Source organism: Barbatula barbatula (assembly GCF_947034865.1).
Source record: "Barbatula barbatula genome assembly, chromosome: 22".
Taxonomy (NCBI): Eukaryota; Metazoa; Chordata; class Actinopteri; order Cypriniformes; family Nemacheilidae; genus Barbatula; species Barbatula barbatula.
This window is the reverse complement of record NC_136785.1, coordinates 17,823,860-17,833,439: the sequence shown is the minus strand read 5'-3', so window position 1 is coordinate 17,833,439 and position 9,580 is coordinate 17,823,860. Positions and strand designations below refer to the sequence as shown.

General features: G+C 42.3%; 1 protein-coding gene across 4 annotated transcripts in view; it reads left to right on the top strand.

Moving 5' to 3' along the window:
- Positions 1-9,580, top strand: part of csf1rb (colony stimulating factor 1 receptor, b) — a 74,581-nt gene continuing 65,001 nt past the window's right edge. For all 4 annotated transcript variants that reach the window (XR_013788245.1, XR_013788246.1, XM_079486558.1 and 1 more), the window contains exons 1-5: positions 1-173; positions 1,639-1,923; positions 2,443-2,703; positions 8,509-8,793; positions 8,884-9,017. Coding sequence is in view for 2 of the 4 variants with exons in the window: in XM_079486558.1 (XP_079342684.1) it covers positions 125-173; positions 1,639-1,923; positions 2,443-2,703; positions 8,509-8,793; positions 8,884-9,017 (1,014 nt within the window). In the remaining 2 variants the exon portion in view is untranslated. The remainder of the gene's footprint in view (positions 174-1,638; positions 1,924-2,442; positions 2,704-8,508; positions 8,794-8,883; positions 9,018-9,580) is intronic.

The following is a 9,580-nucleotide window of genomic DNA, read 5'->3' as shown; positions in this document are numbered from 1 at the left end:
AGGAAGTTAGAATACATGAGGTTTTAGTAAATTGGGTCATCACACCTAAGCCAGTTTCCTTGCAGCGTTTCAAACAAGCATATATCAGGTTTTTACCAACCAGACAAGAAAGAAAAACAGAGGGATGTTCCGTTTCGCTTTTTTAATTGCTGTATTATCCTGTACTGCTACAGGTAAGTTTGTTCTTAATCCTAGTAACTTTTAACTTTTTTTTTAGCCTTATTGCTATTTTCTTTATAAGGCATGAGATTCTCATTATGAAATCCAATTAAACATAACCATTGAATAACACTTAGAAGGCATAACTTCAAAAATACATTTTTAAACAAACATGTGCACTATTGGTTTGGTATTCAAATTTCGAAAACTGTAACCTGCATTCCCTTTTGTTTATATCATTTCTCCATTTTATTAAGAAACCTTTTCAAGAACTACATGAAGAGTTTTGTTCTAAAATGAGAACTGTTTAAAACAAGTTTTTTATTAAGTTATAATGTCTTTATTGTGTTAGATAACTGTGTTTAAGTTATTCTGGCTGAAATCAAAACGAACCAACTGCAGTTAGTTATCCCATTTTGGAACCAGACTCTTCAAATGCATGATATTGAGGACATAGACTTCAATGGATAGTGAATATAAAATAAAAGGGCATAAAACATTTATTTAAAAAAAATAAGGAACTGTCTTTTGCATTTCTAACATGTCTACTTAAGATGTGCATTAAATATAGCATCAGATTTACAACCGTTAGTTTGATATCAGGTGTGCAGAACAAAATTCCTGGAGGGCTAACAAGCTCTGCAGATTTTGGTATCTATGCTAAATAAACACACCTGATCCATCTCATCAAATCATTCAGTCAAAAATAACTACATGTATGTGTAGGGGGAGTTGTTTTGGAACTAAAGTCTGCAGGGCTGTGGCCATCCAGGAATTTGAGTTCTGCACCCGAGTTTAATATTATCATTATTTTGTGGCTTAGATGGGCAGTTTTGTAACCGTCCTGTCTGGTTTTGGTATGGCTTGTATAACAGAAAGCAGAAGTGAAACTGGGAATGGGAAACAGACCCCATGGATGTGGCTGTGAACCGATACACCAGTGCAATGTGTTTCCTGAGGGACCCAGTTAAAGTGCCTATGTGTACAATGTTAAAGAGACCCATACTCCCCTACCCCCACCCCTCCAAAAAAAAAAAGTCTCTCGTTTCCCCTTTTGTACAGTTAAAAATAAAAGCATCCCCCACCCGTCTTCAAAAATGTGACAAGACCCTGTGTTGCAAAACCAGTGGTCCTAACAATTTCCTCTTTAAACATTATCGATATTCTTTTTTTTCACATGCCACAGTTAAAAAATATACTTTTAGTACGGTCTACCTCATTTTAGTAATCAGTCATTTTGTTGTAGCTTTTGACACAATGTCCTGTAGGCTTTAACATGTTGTTAGAAAAAGAGAAATATGCATGCTAAATAATGATAAATAGGCTTGCAAAATGCATCTTTAATTAGTCTTATGGGCAATTAGTCTTTTGGGCAATTTAGCTACATACGTAAAGTATGCAACATGAATTTATTTCATCATAATAATTTAACATGTTTTACGGGAAATTTTGAAGCCTGCTATATGTGTATCCCTTCAGCAAATGAAGATGAAATCAGCCCATATGATAAAACTGAGAGTCATTTGGATACAAATCCACACCCTGACACCAATGAGGGTCTGTCCCAGGCATCAGGATTACCAGCATGCTGTGGAATGGATGAGATGAAGCATTCACTTGCCCAGCTTATTCAAGAAGAGCAGGAAAGCAGGGGCTCGTATGGTGAAATGGTAAAGTTGCTAAATCAGTTGGTGCAAGAAAACAAAGAAGAGGCCAACAGTCATGCTGAGGTCCTGAATGTTCTGCGGGTCAGGAAGGACCAGGGTGAGCAACAGCTGCAACACCTGCAGAGCATGGCTCGCCTTCAGAGCCTCCTCGTAGAAAACCACCAGGCATTGCTGCTGCAAGTGTCTCGCATTGCCACCATGCTCCATGATGCAGCTAAGAGACAGCACAAATAAATGCACTGTCAACACAGTCTGCATTTAATTAATTCTCGTACTAACACAAAATGCTTTGAATTATGTCCAAATCAAATGTCTATTGCTTGAGTTAAAATAATTTACAACTAAAAAAATAGTTTTGTTTCAAATTTTTTTTGAAAGTGTACATTTTTCAATAAAATTGTTCACTTTTCTGTGTTTATCAAACTTTATTACTACCTGTCAACTAAAGCATGTTAATGACAAACTGAATTGCTGGCATACATTTTGAAATGACAAATAAATGTAATTGACGCATCTTTTGTTTGGCTCAAAAGACTCACCATTTCTCTATGCATAGAGTTAAATATTTCTTCATAAATGGTTGTTGTTGTTGTCTGCTCTTTGTGTGTCTGAGCAGAGTTTTCCTCACCAGTGATAAAACTGAACTCTGCTACACTAACGCGTTCTGAGGTGATCTGGTCAGCTAAAAAACCCTTCAGTCTGAGGTGCGATGGACAGTTGGATGTCATATGGAAGACCAGGCTCAACAGACACCAAAGGCACATCTCAAAAAATGTCCTTACTGTCAAAAACCCCACAGTAGAGCACACAGGAACTTACCAGTGCAGTTACAAGAACCAAACAGACTTGTACTCGGAGGTCCACATATATGTTAAAGGTATGTGCATTGTGAAAATTCTGAATGACTAGAAGTCGCTTATATATAGTCACTGAGTCAGTATTGCAAATAGCATTATTGCCCTCTGAAGCTGATAACAGACAGCAAAGTCTCACATGAATTCGTGAAAATGTTAATTGTGTAGATGGCATTATTCTAGCAAAATATCAACGGATCAAAGCCTGACTGTCATGCATAAGAGAAACACAGTAACTTTTATAATGAGATTCCCCCATTTAAAATTCTAATGAAAGGTTAGATATTCTATTTATTTTTCAAAGGGCTTAAAGGAGAAGTTCACTTCAAGATTTGGCCCCATTGACTTTCCATGGTAAGAATAAAAATTACTATGAAAAGTCAATGGGGGCACATTTTGAAGTGAACTTCTCCTTTAATGATGTATATTTATTTTCAGAGCCTTCTTTGGTGATATTTACCTAGGGTTTGGATTCATTTTGTGCAAAACTGAATAAATGAAGAGTTCAGGTGCAAAACCCTCTAATAATACGCTCCCCTCCGCTGCTTCAAAAAATGAGAGTACAATGCTGAGTAAATGCTCTCCTGACACAGACGCACGCTTTACTTGATGAAAAGCCTGTAGTAAAATGCTAATTTAAATTAAAAGTCATCTGATGTTTTTAGAGGGTTTTGCTACTGAACTCATATAGATTACGAATGGTATGCATTTTGTCGGGAAGTGACATGTACACGAATTTCCCCTTTTTTCATAAGTACAAATCAACAGATTCTGTTTTGTGACTGTCACACAATGTCGTAACACTGTGTATACACCGGACACGACCAGCGCAATGCGACATGACAAAAGACATTAGAAACTCATAAGGACCCATTATTATTAAAAATGTTCTCCACACTGGATGCGGTACGACACAACAAACCCATTAACAAGCACGTTGGCATGTCGCATCGTGCTTGTCGCCTCCGGTGTAGACACGGTGTTAGACTGGGTTTGCAACCGAATATTATCTCTTTAAAAAGAGTGAAAGGACAGAAGGATTTGGGTTGAAAATCTTTCCTTTTTTAGTAATAAAAGTGTAATAAATTAATTATGCACAAAGAAAAGTGACTATATGAAAATCACTGTAATTGAAATAACACTCCCTTGGACAAAATTATTAAGATACAATTTAATTGAAAACTTTTTCTTATTAACTTCAGAGTCTTTCTTTGATTGGTTGCTATTTTGCGGGACCTGAGCAAACCTTGGAAAATTTAGTTAAAAATACTCAGATTTGTTACATCCAATTATGATTGTTTTTATAAAATTTTATGAAGGCTTTGGTCCAGGAGATTTGTGTTGCATTACATTAACATTACAAATTTCCAGTTCCCAGCATGCTTTGCCCATGGGACAAGAGAATGGTTTTAAATGTGAAAAAGTGTTATTTTATGCATTTAAATCAATATGAGAACTTATTCATTGGTGAGTTTTTCATTGTGCAGGGCTGTGTTTCCCAAAAGCATCATAAGGTACCATAACAATGTGTCTACACCAGACGTGGCACAATGCAACATGACCAAAGACAATAGAACGCATTTGAGCCAATTATAATTTTACATTTTGTTCACACTGTATGCTGTGTTAATTACATTAACTTGTATTTTCTGGTCAAAATGACCCAAACACAACAGGAGGGTTAGGTTTAGGTGCAATTCTCTGGTTGTTCACAAGTGACTTCTTCAGACGCACTTATTGATTTACAATTACTCAAATAGCACTTGAAAATCGTAATAGATCTATGCTCTGAAGTTACGGTTTACATTTACATTAAAAAGTATCAAATCCCATTTTTGAGATAATAATTGGAAAAATAAGATAAATTTATAAAATTGTAATAAAAAACATTTACAGGTACAAAACTGCACTTGTAGCTAATCAATATTAAGCTACTTTGAATCTAAATAATCGTTCCCTTTCTGTCTGTCTCTCGACGTTGTGTCGAGACTGACAGAATGGGGTTTGACTTGAGAATCATCTCAGATTCTACTTTGAAAAGGCCAATGAACTTGGCGAATGGGACGGAATGCCAGACTCTGCCCCGTACATACGGGTATAAAAGGGAAGATTCAGTGCCTATTCATTCACCTCTTTGTTCTTCGGAACCTGCGAGGCTTATGCGGAACGATCTTCGATTCTTCCTACTGGATCTACGACGCAGAGCAGCGAAATGTCCAGGCGTTTGCGATTCCACTGGTAGTTTCAGTAGCTGGTCGGATGTGTCTTCAAAGAGCATATTTCGAAAAGAGCAAATTCTCCTGGAGCGTGCACATGTCGCTAGGCATGTCTCGCCGCTGTAGTCTTGGGTGTGAACGCAGCATCCTCGAGCCAGACAGGCACGATACTTACGTCACATGTCTGGGTCTCCGGCATGCCGAAGTAGCATTCATGGTAACGGTATTGTGGTCCCCGCTGGCCGTGTTCGTTGGATACGTCCACGACACAGTTTGCTTCCTGCAAGCTAAAAAGCCAGCTGCGGCAGCGAGCAGCGGAGGTGATAGAGTACCGGTGGGCGTAACTCCATTGCAGCATTGCCGCGGATCGCCCAGGCCAGTAATGCTTATTGAACCGGTCTCCTATGGGCGTCGCCAGACAGTCCCATATCAGATACATGCCACGGCGTGTAGAGGATGAGATTTCGGTTGAAACATCGGGTGGCGATTTCCTGACATCAGACGCTGAGGACTCCCTGCAGCTCCCGGCTATGGATGGTCGAACCCAGGACGAGGCCAATGTGGAGATTTCAGCTGTGCTTACCCGGACCGCCGTGAGCATCAGTCCCTGCCTTCTCGTACACGGGAGAACCGCGTTCTGCCCCGGTGCCAGTTTCCCTGGCTCGGTCGCCGTGACTTCCCTCAACTCTGGAGTAGCTAAGGGCTATGTCTGTACCCCAGGTAGATCATGCTCTCGTGGCACAAGTGCACTTGTGTCCACAGAAGTGCCACCTGGAGGCACCGATCAAGGCTTCCTTCCAAAGCATATTTGTCCTCGCCATCACTGATGTCTAGGGCTTACACTGCGGCGGGTCAGCTGCCTCCACCCTTCACGCCATGACGATCCTGCAGATCGACCAGACTAAGGTGTTGGAGTGGTTAGACAAGGGAAAGCAGGGCCCAGTGGTTATGCAGGGCCTGCACACAGCCACAGACCTCGCTCTCCGGGCGACCGAAGTGAGGGCGCGCAAACTAGGTCCGACGATGTCCAAGAGAGACACCTTTGACTCAATGCTGCACAAATGGGAGGCCTCGAGATAATTCCCTTCTTGTCGAGAGAGTCCCTTTCTTGATGCACCGAACGCACAGTGTGGGCTGCTTGGTGACACCGCCGAAGACTTGTGAGTCTTTCGATGAAATAGCAGACCGAGGCAATCAGCCTCTCCCAGCAGCCCCGCCCCTCCATACCTTCGGTGTCCCCTCCTCAAGTGGCCCCCTGCAGACGGAAGTTTCAATGGACGACATCAACTCCCTGCCAGGAAGCGACTGGCAGGAGCTACACGGGGAGACCCAGGACATCGGAAGGACATTGCAAGACTTAAGGCAGGCAAGTCAGAAGACCTGCTCGCCCCCTGACCCTAGCCACCACAGAACCTCTCCCCCACAGGGGCAATGATCAGATCTGACAGCTCCCCAGCACGTCACAGTGCATAGTGAGGACGATCCGTTTTGCAAGGCATCCGCTCAAGTCTCGGGACATTCTCTAACCTCAGCAGAGGTGACATCACTCCCGTGCTTCGGACCCCAGGTTGCCACCCTCTTGGAGAAGGGGGCACTCGAGCCATCCCTCTAGATGAGATATCTTGGGGTGATAACCCCTACTTCATCGTCCCAGAGTAAGGTGGGGGGCTTCGCCCCATCCTGCGAGGTTGATGCAGAGGTGCATCCTGGAGTCCGTCCGACATAAGGATTGGTTTGTGGTTATTGACCCGAAAGAAGCCTACTTCATGGCTCGATTCTCCGGTAAGACCAATTCTTTGGTTTTGCCCTCAAGGGTTGAGCATACCAGTACAGCCCATCGGTCTGGCCCTGCTTCCCTGTGCCTTCACGAAGGTCACAGAGGCTGCCCTCACTCCCTCCAGGAGCAGGGCGTGCGAATGTTAACGATCTTGACGACTGACCTATCTTGGCACTTGTGGGATCTGTGGCCTACGCACAGGGAACGTGTACCTGGCACCTCAACCGATTGGGCCTACGGGTCAACCGGACCCAAGCATGCTCTCCCCTGTCTGAGCAACTCTTTTCTCGGTATGGGTCTAGACTCTTTTACCATGCATCATGCCGCACGATAGCATGCCTAGTTGATGCTTTGCTTCCTGGCCCTCGTCATGGCAGCAGTCAGCAATCACCCTGAAACACTCAGAGGCTCCTGGCACATATAGCGTCCTTGTCCTTGTCAGTCATGCGGCACGGGTTGATGCATATGAGACCGCTTCAGCATTGGCTTCAGAGTCAGGTTCCCTGGAGAGCGTGGCAAACTGGCACGGAGGAGAGAAAAAACCTCAGAGGGAAACCAGGCCTAACCAGGGGATTCCAGTTCTCCTCTGGCAAAAGCTATAGCCTCTGCACAAGCTTGACAGTGCTTGCACAACAAGGCAAAATAATAAAATAATTAGATGTACGATCATCATTAATAATTTTGTAGAGTCGCCACGTCCTTTATCCAGCTCTATAATCACAGCATTTGTAAGGTCTGGGTATGGACTGCATGCTCTGGAAACCTGACTGGCTGAGAGTGGAGTACTGTTCTGCACTCTTTGATGCAACAAATGCATCAGTTGTTATTGGAAGTGTTCCTGGTTCCGGTTGATCTAACTAGTGCAGCCTAAACCTTCAGAATATATATATATTATGATAGTGTAGTGTATGCAGATTTAAACTGACAGAGTGTGTCTGCCTCCCGGACAGTGCAGGAAAGACTGTTCCGAAGTTTAGGCACTAGATAGGAAAAGGATCTGAAATTCTAGGTATTACCAACTTACCGGACGCCTGAGAGAGTAGTGTACGTGAAGGACTGTAATACGAGATAAGTTCACTCACGTAGTGAGGAGCCAAGCCATGCAGGGCTTTATAGGCAATAAGCAAGATTTTAAAGTTAATGCGATGCTTTATAGGTAACCAGTGCGAGTGCTGCACCTCTACTTGGACAGCACGCAAAGTTCCAGGAGCTCGGAGCAGCTCTTTGTTTCGGAGGTCAGCAGAAGGGGGGGCGGTCTCCAAACAGAGGTTGGCGCACTGGATCGTGGACGCCGTTACCACGGCTTACCGATCCCAAGATCTCCCGTGCCCGCTCGCAGTGATGCCGCACACTACCAGGGGTGTAGCCTCATCATGGGCACTGGCTCAGGGCTCCTCGCTGGCAGACATATGCAGCACGACAGCTCACTTTTATAACTGGATGTCCAGGGCGTAGGTCTGGCATGCAAATTTCATTCACCAATTCACATTGGCTTTTCAAGTCAGTCAGAGATGATAGGTTCTCAAGTCAAACCCCATTCTGTCGACACAACGTCTCGTTCCCTCCTTCAGGGAATGGAGACGTTACATACGTAACCGAGACGCTACATACGTAATTGACACAAAGTAAAACGTCTCAAAGTTAATTTGTATGAAATAAATTTAATATATCAACCAAGGAATAAATATAATTAGAGAAAAACATGGGAGTAATATTAAATGTTTGTCCAAAGTAAGATCAATTAAAATTGTATTCATTTCCTTTTAAACACATTATTGCATATAACTTTAAAACAATCTGTATCATCAGCAAAATGTTCTGTTTTATTCTTATAGATACTGTCAAAGCCTTTACAACACCACAGACACCTATAATCATTAAAAAAGAAGGTTCCAATTTTTTGCTGGACTGCTTGGTGACAGATCCAGCAAGTACAGAATTCTCACTCCAGATGAGAAATGGATTTTCTGTCCCATCTGAGATGAACTTTACTGCTGATCCCAAACGTGGCATCCTGATACGAAACCTTCAACCCAGATACAGTGGAGACTATGTTTGTACTGTGAGGATTAATGGAGTCCTAAAGGTGTCTGAAGTCTTTCATATCACGGTTTTAAAAAGTAAGAAACGTTGTAGTATTCTTAGCCAGATTTTGATTTTATACATTATAGAGATAATATACATTAGTACCCTTGTCTTCTCTACTGCAGAAGCGCAAAAGCCACCATCTGTATCACTTGAAGGCAATCAATATGTGCGTGTTGTTGGCGAGATGCTGCATATCCCTTGTTACACAACAAACCAAGACCATTCATTTAACATCACATGGAGTTCATCACAACAGGTGAAGTACTGTTTAGCATAAATTTGATCTCAATAAAGGTATAAGAATGCAATCATGCATTGCAAGTGATTTATGGCTTGTAATTCAAATGTTCTGAAGGAAAACTGCAGGGTTTGCTGGTCAGCTCCAAAAAATAAATCTTTGGGCCTCATTCATGAAACATTTGTAAATAAATGAGTAAATTCCGAATCATTATCTGTAAAACAGACCTTCCTGAAAACTTTACTCCGGATTCACAAATACTTAGTAAATGTCAGATTTCGTAGTAAAATGTGTATATATTAATAAATTCCAATCATCCGCAAACAGGGCGCGCATGCAGGCTCATTTCAGGTACGCAAATTACGTATCTAGAATTGCTGGAATCGTCTGGACTTCATTCTCTGGTTGGCTACATTATATTGCTTACTAATAGGCTATATGCTTACCAATAAATTCATCTATTAAACTGTGTCCACCATCTATCTGTGTGTTGCGCTCAATAAATCTTGTTACCTCGCTACTGAATCTGTGCGTTTCACAATCCTGACAGAACGCTTTGGAGGCACTGCATGTTATTCTGG